Consider the following 22018-nt stretch of genomic DNA (forward strand, 5'->3'; position numbering starts at 1 on the left):
CACCAGCTTGTGTCAAGTGAAGAGCTCTACTCCAAACTTATAAAGGCCAAAGATAAAGGACTACGAGACTAAGACAGACTTTCCTGCCTGCCTTGCACCTAGATCACAATGTCACTAAACTATCAAGTCTGGAAATAAAAAAATCAAATAAATAATAATTCCATGCACACAAAAATGCTTAACTTTTCACTTCAAAGACCAGACTTCAGCAGCGTTAAAAATAACCCCAGGTGGGGGGAACCCACACCACAAAAGCCCAGCTTCTACACTCTTTTAAAGTGGATTGCTATAACCAACGTCCACTAGAAAAGGAATGGGAAGAAATCTACCAGTAAGATGAAAGAAAACCAAAGTGACTTAAAAAGTAACAAAAACCCTCAGCTTTCACAAGGTTTCAGTACAGCAACAGCAGCATCACAGCAGCATGAAGTGGAAAGCACACACTGTGAGAGCTGAGGAGTTTGCTGAAGAGTTTACATACAAATGCCCTGATTAACCAGGTGGAATTACAGCAGCATCAGCACCCTTAAAATCAGAGCTCTATTAACAGTGATATTGTAAGATTACATTTTTCTTGTACAATAAAGCTGTAAAACTGCTGTGAAATTTAACTTGATTAAATTTAACCAATTTAACACTGGTTTCTGCCTGGGTTAGTTTCACTTAAAACACTGTCTTCAAATGGAGAAGTCTCAGAAGTTGGCCAGGCTTAAGACCAATTATAATAAATTTTCCTTCCAGGATTCTCACTTTTATAAATTAGTTTCAGCCTGAAAGAGAACTCAAGCTGTCGAAATATCAGACTTTGCAAAATGAGACAGAAAGGATTGGGCTTCAGGATTTACGACAGGCAAGGCAGTCACTGCTCATTATTTCCAGGCTATACTATGCCTGCTGTAAGGATAAATGAGAGGAAGTATTTTTAAAAAAAAAAAAAAAAAAAAAAGCCAAACCAACTACTGAAAACTAACAATAGAGTGATCTGTCAAAGCTATAATAAACTCTACCTCAAAAAGCCAAAATGAGATAGGGAGGCTGAAAGTTGGTGGTAGGTGGATGGAAACAACGCAACTCTGTGGGTTGCTCAACTCCCAGTTATTGGTTGAACCTTCCACTCTCCTGCAAGCATATATTCATACCATGTCCACACTATGGGTGGTGTTAACAGCATTGCACGGTCTGACCCAGTTACTTGGGGTCTCCAGGAGAAGAGTGCCTGCAGGATTGTCCTGCCAAGAGCTGCCTGTGTCTTTCATGTTGCAGCACTTGGCTCCACCAAGCTGCATGGCAGATCTCAGAAAAGTCCCTTAGTGTTCAGGAGCAATCATGGGAGAAGTGAGCTTTGGAAGCACTAAATCCAGAGTGGCGCCTTTGCTCGTGGTGAAATTTCTGTATGTACCCTGAGCAGCTGAGAGTCAGGACATATGGTGCAGAGATCTCCAGACCATCAACTGAGATGAAACAAGAGTGAGCAAGCTTGCACCTGCTGGCACCAAGAAGCACCCAAAGACACAGTGAAGACAGCAAACAGCATGGGCCTGTGACCTTCTTGCCCGAGGATCCTGACAGAGGTAAGACAACCAGAACATTGGATGAGGTGAGCAGAAAAGCAGGAGTAAAAAGCACACAAGGTGGTTTCTTCTTTGAGATTACATTCAAAGAAGTGTAACTTTGAGATTAAAACTATAGATTATAGTGTGACCACTGACTCTATAAGGAACAGAGTTTGGATGATGGAGCCTTCCTTGCACTGTAATGGAAGGTCCTGGATCCTTCTCAAGTACCAAAGAGTCAACAAACCTGGCTGCTCTCTCTCTCTCCCTGAAAGCAGGCAAGGCAAGGCAAGGGGAGCAAAGCAGCTTGCAGAAAAATGGTCACAGGAGTCTGCTGTTAGGTGGACCTCTCTATCGTACCAGGAGAAACGCAGTGTTCCGTGGAGTGCAGTCTGTCATATACTGTATACCATGCCCCTACAAAGGCAAAGTCTAGTAATTTGTTATCCACATCTGAAAAGCAGTCAAAGAATGCATGTGTCAATGCATGTATATGCACACACTCATTTATTTCTCCTGAGTGCATCTAAATACTTGGAGTCATTGCTTAAGAAAGAGGAGCTGGCTGGACTAGAAGATTCAAGAGGTCCCTTCCAACCTCAATGATTCTGTGGTTGCAGATTCTTGTCATTGCTGGCAACCACTGTGAAAGCCTGATAACACGGTGCAGTGTGGATAAAAAAGAAAATGCGAATCACACATTGACATCTGTCCATCTCTGTCATTTTGAAAAAGCGTGGAGGCACACAAAGCCAGTTCTCACCAAAGCACATGATCAGATGTCAGTACGAAGCAGTACATCAGCTTTGCCGCATAGACAAGAGGAGGCTTGCTGCACAGAGTACATAAGACTCTGGAGAAGCTCCTGGGAGACCTTGGTCAGAATTTGTGGACTACCACCACTTACTTCACCTTTCAGAAAGTCTCTGCAGCGTTTCAGTGCACAAGAGGATATGGATATAGATGATACACTGGTGTCGTGGTTTAACCCCAGCCAGCAACTATGCACCACACAGCCGCTCGCTCACTCCCCCCCCACCCCGGTGGGGTAGGGGAGAAAATTGGTAGGGTGAAAGTCAGAAAAACTTGCGGGTTGAGATAAGAACAGTTTAATAATTGAAGTAAAATGAAATAGAATAGTAGTAGTAGTAGTAGTAGTAATAATAATAATAATAAATAATAATAATAATAATATAATACAATAATAATATACAAAGCAAGTGATACACGACACAACTGCTCACCACCCACCGACGATGCCCAGCCCGTTCCCGAGCAGCGATCGCTTTCCCCCCAGCCAGCTCTCCTCAGTTTATATACTGAGCATGATGTCATATGGTATGGAATAGCCCTTTGGCCAGTCTGGGTCAGCTGTCCTGGCTGTGCCCCCTCCCAGCTTCTTGTGCACCGGGCAGAGCATGAGAAGCTGAAAAGTCCTTGACTGGTGTGAGCACTACTTAGCAACAACTAAAACATCAGTGTGTTATCAACATTATTCTCATACTAAATCCAAAACACAGCACTATACCAGCTACTAAGAAGAAAATTAACTCTATCCCAGCTGAAACCAGGACAACTGGGGTAGAGAGGCCTTGCTCAGTGGTGCTGAAGCACAGGGCGAGGAGCTGAAGTTCATGTCTCAAGGACTAAAGGTGGAATCGCCTCCAGAACAAAAACGTTTTATAATTAGGATTACCTGAGAAAGCAAGGGTGAATCCTGAGCTCTACATGGGGTTGAAGAAAACCTCACATTATGTTGGGGAGTTCCCAGTTAAGGCAACCAGTGCTTACTGGTGGAAAGAAAGAAAAGCAGCCTAGGCTAAGAATCAGTACCTAGACATAAGCACATCTTGAAGACCCGAAGTTGGTCCTGCTTTGAGACTTGTTGCACCTAGAAAAGTCAGAGGCATTTTTGCCCCCTCTTTTCAGAAAGCAAGTCTCAAGCTTCCGCAAGGCCAGAGCATTGTCCACCTCTCACCAGACAGAAGAGTCGGCCATGGAGAGGGCAGCTTCAATGATACAGCCAGCTCTGCTGAACAAGCCTGTGACTGACTGGGGGTAAGAGGATTCACCATGATGCCTGCTGCTGAGAAAGCTGAAGTTGAGCTCAGGTCCTCTACAGCCCAAGAGGAGATACCTCAGGACCCCTCTAAAGGTCGTGTTATGATTAGAAAGAATGGCTTGGAGGACCAATGCATGGTGAGATGGACCAATGAGACCGTGGTGAGACTGCATGGGAAGTAAGGAACCTATGAAAAAACATACTTTATAATAATTAACAAATGGTAGCTCTGTACTATTGTCTACGCTGGTAAATGAAATTATTTTAGAACACATTTTCATTAATGACACACAGCACTTTGCACAGACAGCACAGTCCAGTGAGCTGACACAGGTTAAACATGACAGCGTTCACCAAAGACAAGTCCAGGTTCAACATGTGACACAATTTTTCATTACTCAATGAGCCAAAGGCAACCAATTTCCAGAATCGACAGCAACCTCCCCCACCAGCCTTTCCGAGTACTGCCCTGGCAAGAATCACCTTGAACAATTCACCTGCTTTGGAGTGTCCTTTCAATAGTCTCAGCACAAAGACAAGGGTTTTTTTTACATTCTAATGTAATAATTACAGCCCAAAAGGCACCAAGTACACTGCTACTGTTTTATATCAAATACACATCAACTGTTTCCCCCAAACAGCTCATCTCAGGAAGCCACGTCTCTTAGAATATCTCAAGTTGGAAGGGACCCATAAGGATCATTGAGTCCAACTCCCTACTCCTCACAGGACTGCCTAACACTGAACCATATGACTAAGAGTGTCATCCAGATGCATCTTGAACTCTGACAGGCTTGGTGCCATGACCACTTCCCTGTGAAGCCTGTCCCAGGGACCGACCACCCTCTTGGTAAAGAACCTTTTCCTAATGTCCAGTCTGAATTAGTTTCCATTCTCAGGTATAGAAGACAGATTTCGAACACAGCTCCCTGCCGTGCTGGGGCCCCTGGCAGTGGTTACTGCTAAAACAGCAGGAGGTGGTCCCAGCAGCTGAGGCTGAGAAGATCCCTACACCAGAGGGCAGCGGGGACTCCGGCCACAACAGCGAGTTAAACAGACCTGACCAAACCTTCGGCATGGAGTTTTTAACACTCACCACCAAACACATCCGTTCTACCACAAAATATAATGCAATCAACATTCAGTGACCAGGAAGCACAGCTCCTCACCTGAAACAATCAGTTTTCTCATGACATAAATTCCAGTCACATCATTACCTTACCTTACGTTTCATTTCGTCATCCTCTTCTATCTTGGCACTGCCAGCATCACTAAGGACAGGACTCAGAACAGGAGATGAACCCTGGCCGGCTGTGTTCAAATTCACCTGAAACACCGGGTTCAAGCCCAGGGGACTCTTCAGCATGAGGGAAGAGAGCTGAGGATGGTCCACTGGGAGGCCTGGGTGGGAAGAGAATGAGAAGATGGAGTGGAAAAGGGGAGAAAATAGTTTCAAAGACAGTGCATCTAAGACTATTACCCGCTGTTACTCTAAACCGTAATTGCAATCTCACATTATTAAAAAAAGGCAAAAGAAAAGAAGAGAAAAAGGCATATACATCCAAAGACTTAAGTGCATATCTCAAAGCAAACAGATTGTTCCCTGCAACGCAGCTGTTACGTGGCAGCACAGTAAGGACACACACCTTTAAAACTGCATTTAAGAGAAAGGATAAATTTTTTAGTGCCTAGGATAAAGCGCTCAAATCCTGTTGGATTTTGTTGAGTAGCAGCAGGGTTCGCAACATAGGATTATACTGCAGTAACAAGAATACAGCTTTTAATTTTTCCTTTTTAAAATAAGATTTACTTTTCACCCCAAGGAAAAGCTAGGACAAATCATTCCACTACTCTCCACTCCAGAAAAAAAAGTCCAGAAGATAAAGCTCATTAAAAATATATTCAGAAATCAGGGAATCTTGCAAAATTGTACTGACAGGAGATGAAAACATATTGCTATACAAAAAGGGACCATGAATGAGATTTCATTCCTGGCTCTTCTAAGTATATGAATAGAATAGACTACTGATCTCAAAGAAAACCAATTTTGCAGCACTGAGTATGAATTGGATGGACACAATCCTCTTGCACAGCAAAACCTGTCTGAAGCAGGAGTAATATGCACTGCTTTGTTTTAGATTGTTAATTGTCGATCTTTTTGTATATTATTATTTCATTTGTGGACCCTTTAGAGATTTCTGACACATAAGGCACCATTACAGTGAATTTAAGCCTATGAACAGTAGCTGCTCTCCTGTCCTCTGCAGAGTCCTTAGAAAGTGCATGCAAACACCCCTCGGGGGTTCACAGTGAAAATGACAGTTCAAGAAGATCTGCTTTTTGGGACCAAACAAATGCAACAAACACTCCAATTACTCACACTATGCCCACAAAATTCCTACCTAACCTCACCTATTTTTTTTCTCATCTTCCCTATGATAAACAGACGAGCTTCATCAGATCAGGAAACTGAATGGGTACCAAGCAGTTCAGTATCTACCGCTTTCACCGCGCTGCTCAAACCCTCATCCACGCTCGCAACCCTCCCCAGCATGATTTGTTGTGCATTACAAGCAGAGAGCAAGGGCTAAATCACCTGACCAAAGGCAAACAGAAAAATCAACAGTGAAACCAAAAATGCCAACTCATCCATTCCCAGACTACTTAAAAATCATCCCAAAAGGCTTTAAAAAACAAATCAGCCCCCGTGGATATCCAGTATCTCTCGACACAGACACAGGGCACATGTGCTGGAGGAGAAGGAGTTGGGAGCTTTTTGATTCACTACTGGCAGGAGCGGCTGCTGCTCCGTGGCTCAGGAAGCAAAACCACTGCAAGGCACCCGGCAGCGTGACAATGGCGAGGGAGCCAGGCGCATATTTTCACATTGACAAATGCAGGAAGCTAAACAGTGCTGCACTCGGTCACCTGGAAGAGATTCAGATCATCGAGGCTGCGGAGTTAACTATTAATACACTAGTCAAGCACAGCCATTCCGGAGCAAATTTTTGTTTCTTCCTGAGCATTTTCTTCATTCCCACTGCTTTTAATATTAGCACAGGAAAGCAACAATGTCTGGCATTTGTTTCACCTATACAGGGACAGGAGTTTATTGGAAATTTGCTTTTACATGTCAGGGATGTTGAAACAACAGCTTAAAAACAAATAAGCTACAAGGTTACAGGGGTGAGGAGCTTCTGTAAATTCTTGGAATTTAACATGATGTAGCGACACATTCCAGAATTTATAACTTGAATTGCTTCCGGACAGACCAAATGTTCAGATACAAGGGGAGCAAAAGGGATATAACTTGCTACAAACTCCAGTGCCTGCCTACGTCAATCAAGTTGTTCTAATCACCTCCAGCAGGAGAAGCTGGACATTACATTCATTTCAAACACTTGCTCATTTGTATCTGTCAGTAAGAACCCCGTTGCCCGAAGCCAGAGTGATTTATGAAAATGAGAGGCAAGTTCAGCTCCTCAAGAAGCCTGAAACAAAAAGGAGAACCTATGATGCAGAAGCACAGGGCTTCCCCTCTCCCCAAGCCTGGGAGAGGGCTCACTTACAGATGCAAATGCCTATCGCTTCTTTGGGGGCAGGAGTGCCCTTCCCCTGCACGCCAATAGCTATACGAGGATACCCTGTAGCCTGCTCTTTATTTCCCTAGGATGAAAGCAATAAAGAATTCAGGAAGGAGCTGTTACAGCTGCAACTTGTAATAGGCTGTCAACTTAAATGGCAAATTCTGCAAAGGGACTTTCTGAGGTTAATGCGACTTCCGAAATTTCTCTTTTCTAGAAAGGACTATAAAATGCCATGGAGCATCTTGGGTTAGCTTTTTTGCTAACATTTGTTCAAATGTTTGATATAAACTCAATTTGATGGCATATCCTGGCAGATGACGTTACAAGCGTGTACCGAAATTCTCATTCTCATAATGAGTGGTATTTCTCTACTAGAGCAGCAAGGGGCGGGGGGGGAGGGGTTCGCAGTCAAGTGGGTAAGATGTACAGAGATTGGAGCAAGAGTTGCTGCCTTCCACAGCTGTTCAACGTAGAAAACTCCCAATCAGGTAAAAATATTGGTGCGAAGATCAAAACATGTGAATGCTTTCCTCCGACATCAAACCCTGGCGCACTGAGGTCTTCCCTGCCCTGCAGGCAGCAGCATCCTCCAGGTATATTAAATGGGACTACTCTTTGAGAGGGATGGTTCCATGTTTCAACATTCTGCATGAAGTGGAAATTTGTTCTCTACATATAAGTCATAACACAAACATCTCAAGTAGGAGTCACGGTTTCCATGCAATGACATGGGTATTCAATGACGTTACCTAGACCCCCACAGACACGACTGCATTCTGTACATGACAAATTTCTGTTTTCACATCACACACAAATGCACTTAACTCAATGAAACATCAAAAAATTTGACAGTTTGGTGTAATATTCCACATACTCAAAGATCTTTAAGAATACTAACTTCTTAGTTAATTACACTATGTAGTTATAACCATGTATCCTTAAAAAAACAAAACCACAGTTTCATAAAAAGACCAGCATGCATATAATTGGGAAAAAAATCAAGTCTAACAGTAAAACATTGCAAAAGCAGTGTAGTTTGCATGAATACAGCTATGGAATTCAGTGAGGATGCTAGCCTTATCTTTCACAGCTACTGTATAATACTGTAAAATTGTTTTATTATTTTTTATGCTGTCCCTTCTTTTGTCCAGGTATAAAAATATAAATATATAAAACTATGACTTCATACAAATGTTTGTCCACTCTACTTTTTACTGAGAGGATCTTCAGCGTATATATAGATGTGAAGGTTCATACTCAAATTTGAAAAAGTATGTTTAGAATATTATACAAAACCAGTCATGAGAAGTTCATTATGAGATTACAAAACAACCTTAAACCAGCTGCTGTAATCATGACCTTACCTTGTATTTTCTTCAAGAGTACCCAAATGCCTCTACTGGCTTTATTACAGTTAACATACAACTGGTTTCCTTTTTTTTTTTTTTTCTCCCTCAATACATCTATTTAGTGTCCAATATCCAAAATCCATTCTTATTTGCCTTGCTAATAGAAATACAGCAGAGATCTTCTCTAACCTGACAGGCATTTCACAGGGAATACTTCTTTACTCCTTGCAAACTTCAGAGATATGGGTAGTAAAGGAAAATTTTGCAAAACTATCACCAGACAACAATCAGCAATGCCAAAGAAAGCAAGGAAGAAAGCATACAGCAGCCAGGTTTTAAGTCTGACTTGTAATTTACTACACTAGCATAAACCAGTTTTGGTCTCACATTAAGGACAGCAGCAGATGACATGCTAGGGAGATGAAACCACCTGCCCGATCAAGCTTCCGAGAGTAAAAAGAAACTGACACATGAAAAATTACAACTATTTTCTGCAAATGAAACAATTGAGTAAGAATAAATAAATGAATAAGTTGAGTAACAACCTGCTAGATTACTTTCTTAACCATAACACTAAATTTTATTATTTGAACCACCAGGAGCCTCTAAATTTCTGTTGTCTGAAATCAGTTGTGTGATGCCTTTACTCTAATAAACTGTTAGAAGATGTCCATATATATACTAAGACTTTTTTTTTTTTGTAGTTATAAACCAAAGTAAATTGAAGCATACTTTATACAATAGTTAAGGGAGATGACATATCATGCCTTTGAACTCCCACAAAAGGAAATGGGGGGAAAAAACAAAAGACTTAAAATTGTGTATCTGAGTTTTAATTGCAGCTTTTATTTTAAAAGTGGCTCTGGAAAACTGGTATGCTAAACCCCAACATCTCATTTTTCTGTGTGCCTTCAGAAGCATGTTTGCTGACACTCAGAAAAAGCTTTTGCCTTTCCCCTGCCACTCCTTTGTCAGTACTGTATACCTTTAGAAGTGCAAAGCAAAATTCTGTTTCTTTTGGAAAAATTCTAGTCTTTGGGAAACGTTCAGCTCCAGCAGGAAAAGGGAGGTGGTCCAGGTCTGAGGCAGAATCTGGACTAAAAAAATTACTGCAGCCATGGTGATGCTAACTGCAGCAAGACGAGAGTTTGATTTTCAAATCTGAAATATCAAATCTAGGATCTGTCATACCTTACATTAGCAAGATCAGTGGCTATCTGTTGTTTCAGAAAAAGAGAAGCACACAACTCAGCTCCATGGGCTTTCCTCCCAGATTAATACAATTTTAAATGGTAAAAGCTCCCACCAGGAGACTAGGCCAGTTTATTAGAATACAGGTTTTGCTAATTATATTAATATGGACTAGCTTTTACTATAAGTTTAAGCAGAAGCAGACTTCATTGGGTTTACACTGGGATAACAAGCCTGATAATAATAAGCTTTTGGCATCATTTCTCAGTTATCTCTCAGAGGGTATTTCTATTCTTCAATCTAAATTCAATCTCTACAGAGAAAGCCAGATTTGAGTGCAAAGCTTGACAAAAATAAAATGCAAGTACTGGTTCTGTAAGCTTTACACTTGAATGCTTAAAACAATTCAAAGACAAACAACAAAAACAGTATCCCGACAACAAAGAGCATTATTGAATGTACTAAAAGCTATGCGAGGTTCAAATGTTAGCAATTTGACTCATCAGAAGGGAGTGCCTCCTGCATTTCACTGGTTGATTCCCCTTAAACATGAAGTTTATTATTATATTATTATTACTACTACTTCAAACAGGTGAGATTCTTTTTATGCTAAAGCCCTGCAGTGGCTGGCCAGAAGATGATGGGAGCCCACTCAGAGCCCCCTCCTGCCCAGTGCCCTGCTGAACCCATCGCATGCACAGACCTAATTATTATTTCTAGAGTGAAAGTGTTCTGCAAGCTAATGTACTACAACTGAAATCCTGGAATATCCCCAATCTTCCTTATTTCAAAATATCACAACTACTACCTTTTTCCCCTGCAAATCTTCCCTTTAAAATAATGAGGGATAGTTGGGAGACAGAGAATCTTGAAAAATAAATTATATGAGAGCCTAAAAAAAAAAAATCTAAGAGACCTTAAATTCAAAGATTTCTTTCTTTCTTACCCTCAAATGGGTACAGATCGCATTAAATGTTAGACCATGTTTATAGCACTTGGCATGCACCCCAGCGAAACTGTATGTACCTGTGAAGTTACACATACACGTGATACTGTAGAGAGTCCTAACGTTGGTCCTGGCTTTACAGTTATGTTCAGGATCTGAAACAACTGCCCTTCTTTTGCCACCTTCCCCCCCCTTGTAAAGGCTATGCTATTTGCAGGCAAGAAAGAATACGTATCTGTTGTTACAGACTGCAGATTGTAAACTTTTATACTGTCACAGTATTAAGCAGAAATCTCTTTATGTTGTACTGATAGCTTTGACCTGCCCATGCTCAAACTATGACTTTGCACAAACCTCTGTTCACAGCATTGCTGAAATGAACGGTCAGGGTTTCAACCTAAATACCTTCTTTATGTCAGGTATGTATTTTCCTTAAGTCTATGTAAAATTGGTTTAACTTTGCAACAAAAACAATCAAAGCAAAGTTAATCAAATTCAACCCCTGTAATAAAGTGATATAAAATCTCCTGATGTTCAGAACGAAGTTAGAGTCGATTCCGCCCAGTAATTCCTCCTTGCTGAAAGTTTTTTGGAGTGGGTGTTTTCATTGTTTTATAATTCAGCAAACATAATATAGAGAAGAATTTTAAAAAAATTGTCAATTCAAACTAGCCGAGAAACATGCTCAGTTTACTTATGCAAGTACTACCGACTTTTTTTAAGCAAATGTTTACATGATTCAGAAAAGAGGATTTACGCATACATTGGTCAGACTCCTGAAGGAGAACTTTCAACCTAGAAAACATGCAATTGCCTCCATGCCCTATGTTTACAATGAAGGGCAGGCTTCCAATAAAAACAAATATACAGGAGAGAGTTTGAGGGACATACCAGTTTAAAACAAAATGTCTCCACAATAAACATAATTCCTGTAATGAAACCTTTTAGCCTCATGTGTATCCCCAGCAAAAGGTCTGCACAAAACAGTAATTTGAAAACACACTGATAGTTGACCCAGCTGTGCTCTACTTTCACAAAGGTGTACAGGAGGAAAACTGCCTGGAGAGATCTGGTAATAAAACTCTAAGATGCCTTGGCTAGGAGAACAAATATTTATTCTATTTCAAACACAAGGGTAACGAAAAATAAAGCTAAAAAGCCCACGTTGTCATTTATATAAAAGTTTTCCTTATTTTATTGCATAAACAATTAAAATTATGAATTAGTACAAATCTGTAGGTTCATAACCGGCAATCTGAACAGACATAAAGATATTAAAAATCCCAACATGTAATTCAATAAAACATTTACTGTATAAAAGATAAAGTTCAAGAGATCAATTATGAAATTCCAGCCCTCTTTGTTTTCTTAACGTAATCTTTTCCTGAAAAGAGTAGCACCTATTTAACCAGGGAGTCGCTCTAACCAAGGCACACGTACCCCTGTACGTATTGATAAACGGGCATTTCGTGTTTCTTACCAATCCACAGGGCTGTCACAAGCTGTGCTCTCAGCTGCCATCCAAGCCTCACGCATTTGAACAACAGCAGAATATTGTGACTTTGGAAAATTTATAGCAACACCTTCCCCACAAACCAGGTTCAATTAACCATGCTCCAAATTTGAAACCTGCAAAGCTACAGCTCATGCAGTGGAGTAATCCTACAATAGCCCATGAGCAGATAATAAATTAAGTGGATTTTATGATACATGTTTGGAACTGTAAAGTCTCCCCATATTCGTACCGAGTGTATACGTACGTAGACCCATACATATACACATAGCATTTGTGACAAGTGTGATGTAAGATCTACTAAAAACTACAGGTAATGACAGCTAAAGGACTACAATGAAAATTGTATTGTATACTCATTCATTCAATCAATACCAGATAATTATGGCTTAAAACTTTTTGCAAAATGACAATAATGGGAATGACTTACCGACAGGTTTGCACCAAAAATAATAAAATTATAATGACTTTTATTAGTGTCTCCATGAAATCTTACCCTTATCAAGATCTGCAACTGAACAAAAACTACCATCACCAAAACAAACAAAAAACCCAACACCAAACCAAAACCAAGCCACCAACCAAAAAAAAAAAGAAAAAAAAAATCACCTACGACCACAATACAAATATACACAGGAAAAAGGAGATCAATACTTGGTATTATCCAGCAACTCTGAAATCCACCAGAAATTAAAGTGAAAGTTGAGAGCAGATAAATATACTGCCCTATTCCATCCTAAGATAAAATATGACAAGTCCCTGGAAATATACAGCATGTATTACTCAGAATAATGAATGAGTATTTTAAAATTACAGTCTACACACAATAGGTAACACAGACTAGTAAAGTTTACCAATGTTTAACTGAGTGGTGGGTAAGTCAGAGAATATTCTATGACCCATGTTTTGTGCAAATTAAGAGAGTTCCACTAACTGCATACAGGAAGATCAAAAATGTTCTGATGTAGTGCTTTACATTTAATAAATGTTTTTAAGCGTAGAATGGTTGAAAGTATACACATACAGGACTACAGGTGCAGATCAAACTACCCGCTCAAGACATGCATTTCTTCGTGTCTTTCAGTTGCACTGCAACATGCAAGTTGAGTACCGCAAGAGAGCTAAACCCATCAGCCTAACTCATTTGGAAAAGCCACTAATACTGACATGCTTTCTATGGCTGCATGTATTTGCTAAAACAGGAAAACAGAGAAGTGGAAGGATGCAAAACAGCCCTATTTCACTAAGGAGCAGGAGCGATGGCTCCGGCATGCTCCCTTTGCTGAGCTACCGCTGCAACAGCTGGTGGATGCAGTCTGGAGCAGGAGAACAAGCCCAGAAACCCCAGTGGTTCTCCATACTGGAAAAATACGGCACCAAAACCTGTACATTGACTAGAAATATAAGTACCTATATATGCCCCCCCAGCCTCCCACAGATGGGGGCAGAAAGCAAAGGTGGAAGAATGTACCTGCAGAAGTGACAGTGTCAGAGAAAGGAGAGGATGACCATTCACTTGCCACGGACAAGTGAAGGTTTGCACCTAGGCTTTCATCTGCTCCTACCACAGCTCCTCAAATGCTTTCTTCTCAAAGCAAGCATGCATGGGATACTTGACAAAGATCTTCTGATTCTTCCTATTTAATCTCCCCGCTTTTTCATGCCATGCGATTCCCACAGCAGCTTTCGCTGCTCAGAGCCTGCAAGGGTCCCAGCTCTCTTGGTTAGGTGGCTGGCACCAAATCCACACCTGCCAGCATACTACTCACCTTCTTGAAAAGAAAACTTGTGTGCTCTGGAAAAAAAACAGAAGTCAGTACCGGGAACTAAGTTTTAGTAGTATCAACACTGTAAAAAGAAAACAAAACAAACTGCAAGGAGTAATACTGAAAGCTTAGCAGCATCACTGGTACTTGGGATGTAACCACACTGCACCAAAGTTCACCAATTCCCTTATGCTACCCAAAGACAAATAATACAGACAGAGAACAGAAAGCCCTTCCTTCTCTCACCTTGTCCTGCCACCTCAGGAGACAGCTAGGGTAGAAGGGGATGCCTGGCATCATTCTAATGCACTAAGTAACACACAATTGGTGCTTGAGTTCACTGCAAAGCACTGAGCAGCCCCGTTCCCTTAAAGGCAGGCTGTTTTTCTCTCCATCTCTATTGGAAAGTGAATCTGAACTTATCCCTCTGGAGGAAATAAGGAAGAACCTTTCCTCATAGCTTTCTTGCTATAGTAAGAACTCTACTTATGAACTAAATTCTCTCCTCTTTTGTGCCTATCTGGGAAACCATGAATAAAACAACAGAGCTAAGCATGCAACTACATCCTCAGAAGCCACATAGCTTTGAAAATCAGAAAAGCCCAGAAAGAAACCACGACAGCTATATGCTATCAATTAGCAACAGCACAGATATAACTAACAGGCAGCAGGGGCATGGGCAGCAGCACTGCAAGTACACCACAGTGTGAAATCCCAGCACGGGATAGCGGCGTCTATGTGCTGACCAGCACTGTCTTTGTGCAAGCATCCCAAATCCAGGTATGCAGAGGAGTCAGAAGGTCAATGTTCCTGGTGACACCTGTAACTAAAACCTTCATCTGAACAGCTCCGTACCCGGGTCAAAGCTCCCCCCACCCCCACCCCCCCCGTCCTCACATGTGGCTCCACACATCTTGCTCTAAGCTAAAGGACCAAGATCCTAGTCACTCCCGTTCCTTTAGAAAACAAAAGGGGCATTACATTAAGACTCTTATTACTTTTTTTTTTTTTTCTAAATCCCTGAGATTTAAAATTGCTGATAAAAGATCTGCATAGTTGCAAAATACAAGAAGAAAAACATTGAAGATTCCTTTTTGAATTAACTGCATTTCAGGAAAACATATTGGCAAGCCTTCTCTCAGGACTGCCAAGCATGTTTACTGAAAATACAGTCAGCTTTTTCCTAAGGTCTTTTGAAAACCTAGAGAATTTAGTTGGATTTATTCCCATATTAAGCAATTCTAAAACATTTAGAGTGAATGCTTGTGATTGAGGCACGGAACATGAAACAGAGGCAGACATGGTGATATGTAAATAGAATAATCCTGCTTCTTTTTTTAAAAGATCAAAGACATTAGCAGCCTTCCTCTAAAGCTTTATCTACATATTTGTCCCTGACTCTACCACCTGTAAGAGTTTGCAGACAGAAGGCTTTTTACTGCTGTTTTTCTTTCTTAAGTTACATGATGTAATTAGTTGTGGGAAGGAAAGCAGATGAACTGCCAAAAAACATACTTAAAGGTACCACCTCTGGACACAACTGAAGACCTCCTCCAAGTGCCTACTCAGAAATGCCACATCTACATCATCATCTCCACAGGTATGAATAAAGTCACACGAAGAGCCAGAACACACATTCAACAGAAGAAAGAAAAAAAAAAGAAAGAAAAAAAAAAAACCAAACAACCAAAAACGGTATAGCACTTCTAAACAAAACAGACCAAATTGCTGTCCATTCCTGTAGGTCCAAACTAATACTTTGTTCTAAATGTGCTTTGATTTTCTGTGCCACTGGTAAAGCCAACAGGTTTCTCATGGAACAACAGTGATTCCACTCAAACACAGTAACCACAACATAAAAGCAAGTGCTGTGAAGAATAATCATACCTTGGTAAAAACTAAACTAGAAGAAATGGGTGAATAAACGAGGTTTTACCTCCTCGTATGCTACCATACCTCAAGAGGAATTCCCTTGAAGTTTTAGTTATCAAAATTTTGAGAAATAATAGTATTTTTTAAATGTCTGAGAAAAGAATGAAGGTCTTTTAACGATATATCAAGACCACATTTAAGAAAATTGATATGAATAATATTGAGCATGAAGTTATGCTTGTAACTGTAAGCTGCTTATTTTGGAGGTGTTGATTGTACTAGTACTGCATTCTCTCCTTCTGGAAACTGCAAAGGACCCAAAACTGGGCAACAGGGAACCCCAAAAGCAAGCGGCTGAAAGAGATGACACTTTCCATCACAAGGTTTCGGTCAAGTGTTATGTATTTCACATTCTTGCTCATACAAAAGAAAAATACTCTAAAAAATGTTATTACAAGCTGAAGCTCAGAATTTCACCCCCCCAATCCATCAGGTTGGCAGACAGGAAGGACGTTTCGCAACTTTTACTGTTTCACCTCAATAAATGTTGCTAAATTAGACGTGACCAGTTCAGTAACCGTCTTTTCAACTATGCTTTCAAACTTAGAGATCAAAGTCTCACATCAAAGTCACCTGACTAAAGAAATTTATAAAAGCAGTGAAGCTCTAACAGTTGTCTACAGTATTCACTCCTCCTAACATCTCAATTTCTCAGAAAGATTATGGTATTTTTCTGAATACAGCTCATATTTTAAAGAAAAAGTTAAAGCTATCACCGGGTTTACCACCATCTGTCTTTCACAGACAAAGGACACTTCTACGAATTAATTTGTAAGCATTTTTATGCAGAGTGATTAAATAAAGAAAAAGAAGGTGAGACAAAATGCAATGGGGATTAAGTGCTTTTATAGTCTATGCATATATCTCCAAACTGCTGCAAAGCAGAAGGGTACTTGTTTGTTGCTAGACTGCTGAAGGCACTTTGAAGTCAGAAAATACAATGACTGTCTTCACAAGAAATTTTGGTGACTGCTATTTTCATTTGATTGTGTACACATTTCCTCTTCTAAACTACCACGTACGTTATTTATTCTTCGATGCATACCACAGACATGTTGCATAGGTTGATATTTTAAAACTTTCCTTCATAGTTGATTTGAAGATTGTCCATTTTTTTGATTGTGGAAACAACAAAAAAAAAACCTCAAATAAGGACTCTCACTGCAGTGCAGGAAAACAGCTAATTTACTGAACGCAGCTGCTTGTCAACAAGCATGTGCAAAAGTGACTGTTGCATTTGGGTGTTGGAGGAACAGCATATTATATCAGACTCTTACAGATACATTTATAGCCAAAGAAATCCTTCAATACACTGTAATTTGTGATGTCTGCATGAGCCAGCTGATAATATTTAACTTCTCTGAAATCAGTGTTTTTTCCTAAATGTAGTATTTTGTGAACATCGTAGACTGTTATAACACATTCTGGATGCAGTGTGATGCATATAATGCAGCACCAAAGCTAGGATGCTTTGAGGGAAACTGAAGAGGTACATAAAAAAAAAACCAAAAAAACAAAAAAACAAAAAAAAAAACCCAAACATCAACTACATTATGTGATTTAAAATCCAGCCACTGGATTAAAGTTTTCTTGCTTAAAGTGATTGACATCACACCCTTTTGACTTCTAAGCCTGAACAGCATAGAGGGATCCATCACAATAATCAAGAATCAATCTACATGTGCCTTCTCTGTCCAGTCTTCTTGCGTAAGATTTTTTAAATTATTCTGAAAGTCAAAAGCAAAATTATCACTGGTGGCTTGAGCAAAAGGGTTACTAAAGAAAAGGTTTACATCCAGTGGTGCAGCAGTTTCGGAGTCCCAGGAGTCTGTGTCTGTGCTGCTGGAGTCTTCCGTGGTGGTAGGTGGATAGCTCAGATGTTCCAGCTGGTCAACAATGTCCGTGAACTGAAAGGCTGAGCTGGACTCGGAGCGGACCGAGTAGGCAGGGAAGTTCACCATAGAACTGGCCTCCGAATGATTTGCAGAGCTGTACGTGTGCAGGGAGGATGTACCGTTCAGCGGCAAATTGTTGAGGGAACTGCTCTCGGAGCGGTTATTGATGAGCGAACTCGTTTCGGACGGGCTCAGGAGGCTTTGCATTCTACTTGCTTGGGCCTTCACCTCAAACAGCTCCGAGGTATCTGATGGTCTCTCATTGCCATTGAAATCGCTCCCTTCTTCAAATTCAAACTCATCTTCCATATTCATATCTACTGCTTCCGTTGAGTACCTGTCAGGGCTTGACTGAGAAGAGACTGTATTTTGCTGAAGGCCATCTGCAGTTAAGTCAGGCGACTCTGGCACACGCTTAGAAAAATCAGAGCCCTGTAACTCTAAACCACTGTACACGTATGAAAATGCCTCAGAGCCACCAGCAAAAAAGGAAATTTCTGCTGGGTCATCATCAATAAATTCCTCTGACACCTGTAACTGTGAATTTGCCAATGTGAAAAGAGGGGCACCCCGACTGCCATGCTGAAGCTCTTGTTCAGCAATGAAAACACCTGTGGTAAAGTCATCCTCATCATTGTCATTTTTACAAACAGCAACCCTGCTCTCCTTACTACTCTTCTCTACGTCTAGATCTAAACCGCAACCACTCTCAACAACAGGACAAGCAGGGTTACAGTTTCCTGCAACACTACCAAACCCAACACCTTGGAGCATGGGAGATCCAGGCTGCTGCATCAGTTTCCTCCCCACTTCTTCTGCTGGCGCTGCAGTGTTTTTTTCTGGAATCCTTGTGTATGGCGTTCGGGGGTCCAAAGAGGAAGGGCTGGTTTCTGCAAAGATGGGCAGGACAGGAGTAGGAGTGGACGATGAGTGAACTGAGTGGAAGGGGGCAGCTGCTGAGGCAGGAGACCCTGGGGTTCTCAAGCCCTCAGTGAATGGGACACTCTAAGAGGAAAAAAAGTAGAACAGAACACATAAAAAGGTTTTTATAATACATAAAAACAAACGCAACATCCAGTTCCTGATGCAGAAGGAATATGTGCTTCAAAAGAGCCCACTTTCCAGCAAACAAAACATTGCATACAGAAACAGATCCAGCATGTCCAGTAAGAGGCAAGCTCTTTTTTCCTGAATTCTGATAACTGGATGGAAAATTAAATCCATTAATTTTACAGCCTCCACTGAAAAAACATCCAAAAGGGAAAGTAACACAGAACAACGACAGTGAAATCCTGTGATGCCTTCTTAACCTCTTGCACGTAAAGCAACTACTACTGACTGTAGAAGGCATCTATACAATGAACTTAAGACTGCCACAGAAAGCAGTTAGATAGCACCTGAAGACAAACTAATCCTCTGAAATAACAACATACTAGAAAGTATGACACTTTCTTTTCAGTTAAGCTGAACTCTGATAAGGAAAACATTACTCACTTTAGACTCCATTGGCTACAACTATCAAAACTGATACCACTCGCAAAAAGAAGAAAAACCGTGAGTCAGGGACAAAGATCAACAGTGAAAGCAATTCCAGACAAACCATTCACTCAGATCACCTTTCCTTCACCGTCATCTTGGAAAGCTGGTTGACAGCTTCCCTGACTGCAGTACCAAGAGTGCTGCAGCACTGACCTGTTTTGGCATGTCGGTGTTCGAAGCGCGAGTGGACGCTCTGACTTTGCTGTGCCTCCTGCAGAAGAGAGCATCCTGTGAGTATCCAAGATATGAGTCAGCCTTCTCCCTTCCCCATTCAGCTATTTCCATTCTAGCAGCCAACAGAAAGTCTCAAGCTGTATTTTATCATGTTTTGTTAATAACTAGTTCAAGATTTAAAAAGTCACAAGAGTTGTAAATTAAACAACGCAGGAGTAAGAAACATACAGAAAATGGAATAAAGCAAGATCCAGATCATTCATACCACTGAAGGAGAACTCAAGAGCAACTTGGGGCAGAAGACTAGACTAAACAGCACACTTAGTTTAACTTCTTCATCATCAGTATAAACATCTACAAATGAATGGCTTCAAAAACAGAATGAGTTAATCTGTAACAATTTTACAAACAACTTACAATTCAGTCAACTATGTAATTTATGGCATATAAATTCTATATGTTACACCCCAAAAAGTGATATCCTGCATCACATTCATGGTTAGATTCATTCTATGTCAATAATTTACTAGAAAATCAATCTTTCATACCAAAAATGAGCTTCAAGACATTAAAAATACTTACTAATAGTAGATTAATGCAAACTTCTTAGAATTCCTATTAAGTTCCTACTATCTTTCAGATGAAAGACTATGAAGAGTTTCCCAGATGTAGACAGGATGGTTTCATAGTCAAGTAAGTAAATGACAATTTTATAATGAAAATGCACATTCTTTATTTGTTTATTTATACATTTAGAAATGAATGAGTATTTAAGGTCACATTTTCAGACTTGCAGACCCCAAATTCCATTATGTGCTCTGCCACTGGCTACTTGCATACCTACAGTGACATACAGATAAGTCCTCACTAATTTCAGTGAACCTTCAAAACATACTGAACTTTTAGATGGCTACGTCACACATTGTCCACAGATATTAAAATGCAATACTGAAGCTTTCCTAAGCTTCTTTACATCATCACAGAATTATAATTTTTTTGAGTTTAGTTCAGCTTCCTTAAATTTGAGGTAGACCTCATTAACTGAGAAGTCAGCAAATGACCATGCCTACAAGCATCACTTAGAAACACTGAAATTTAGAAAATAAGGGCACTGTGAACATCTTAGCTTACCTTTCATATGGGGTTTTCTTCATCCCACTGTCCTTAATATAATCCACTAGTTGCTTCTGTGTTCGTCCACTGTGAACCCACAAAAGTACAAACATTATGAAATGCAGTGGATGAGAATTATAGATGGAATTACTTTAGAATACCATTTCCTTTTGATCTCATTTTCTAAGATATAAGGAACTCAGCTTTAATAAATCTGTTATGTTTCTCCCTACCTGTATCTGAATGATGACCCTCTAGTGAAGAACACTGCTTTAGCCTTTGGCTTTGGCTGATCAAAGAGCCTAAAGAATGTGTGATATTCAACACAGATTTTCCAGAAGTTTTTACACTCATCCCTGCTTCCCAAAAGAAACTCCAACGTATCTTGATACAGGCCCTGGGAACAAAACACAAAAGCTAAGTAGCACATAAAATGGCAATGGAGGAGAAAAGGGGAGTACAAATAGGTGCCAACAAAAAGGCTGAACTCCAGTGAGATGCAGTATTTTGCTAAGTCACTTCTCACATGCTTTAAAGCAATGAAAGTGATTTTGAATGCAATGTAAATAATTTAATAGCTTTCAAAAATATTTGTTTACCTTGAAACTGCAAAAATGTTTAAAATGCACTTGACTTTAGAAACACGCTCAATATAATCTACCTTAAGAAATATGGATCATAAAGTCAGTAATTTGAAAGAAATTAAAATATTTTAAGTGAAATAGTAGCGATTTTAAAATACTTTTTCCTTAGAAGTTCTGATGCTTGTCCTACTTCCTGAGATTTAGACAAGACTGGAAAATACTGTGTATGTCAGAGTACAGTTATCACATGAAATTTCTGAGGGTCTTTTTGTGAGACACATTACTATACATGCAGACAGTATGTCCTGCTTCAGGTTTCCTTGCTACGTGTAACCATAGTATGTCCAAACATTTTTCCCCCCATTTTAATACAACCCTACATTGAACATAATCTAGTCATCCAGTGTGGAAGCAACAACTTTGATGACATCTGCAATCAAAAACATCCACTGTAAATCAGCCAAGCATGAAAAATAACACTTCTGCTATACAGACATACAGAAAAGATAAGGCTGTAGGCAAGAGTAATCACACAGTCCTTAAAATTAAGCTTCAACAACATAATCTCAGCCATCTATTCTTTCCTGAGGTGTATCAGGTTATTCTCATTTGAATCAAGGGGCTCTCTACCAGATTTTTCATTTGAGCAGCACATATTGAGCAAGCTCCTGGAGGAAATAGTCATATAAAGCAATCACCGTTTGTATCAGCAGTGTATTACAGGATTCTTTTAAGGAGCAACAGCCAAAAGCACTCCCTAACACAAACAGAGATTTACTATTTCAATGCTTAAGTTACCTTAGTTACCTTAGTT

The 22018-nt window shown here is 40.2% G+C and overlaps 1 protein-coding gene across 1 annotated transcript in view; it reads right to left on the reverse strand.

Moving 5' to 3' along the window:
• Window positions 1–22018, reverse strand: part of FARP2 (FERM, ARH/RhoGEF and pleckstrin domain protein 2) — an 82554-nt gene that overhangs the window by 18259 nt on the left and 42277 nt on the right. The window contains exons 10-14 of the mRNA XM_082320780.1: window positions 20854–21017; window positions 20639–20707; window positions 19487–19544; window positions 17653–18799; window positions 4838–5016 (exon numbers count right to left, since the gene is read on the reverse strand). Coding sequence (XP_082176906.1) covers window positions 4838–5016; window positions 17653–18799; window positions 19487–19544; window positions 20639–20707; window positions 20854–21017 — 1617 coding nt within the window. The remainder of the gene's footprint in view (window positions 1–4837; window positions 5017–17652; window positions 18800–19486; window positions 19545–20638; window positions 20708–20853; window positions 21018–22018) is intronic.

Source organism: Platalea leucorodia (genome assembly GCF_965183815.1).
Source record: "Platalea leucorodia genome assembly, chromosome: 8".
NCBI classification, from domain to species: domain Eukaryota; kingdom Metazoa; phylum Chordata; class Aves; order Pelecaniformes; family Threskiornithidae; genus Platalea; species Platalea leucorodia.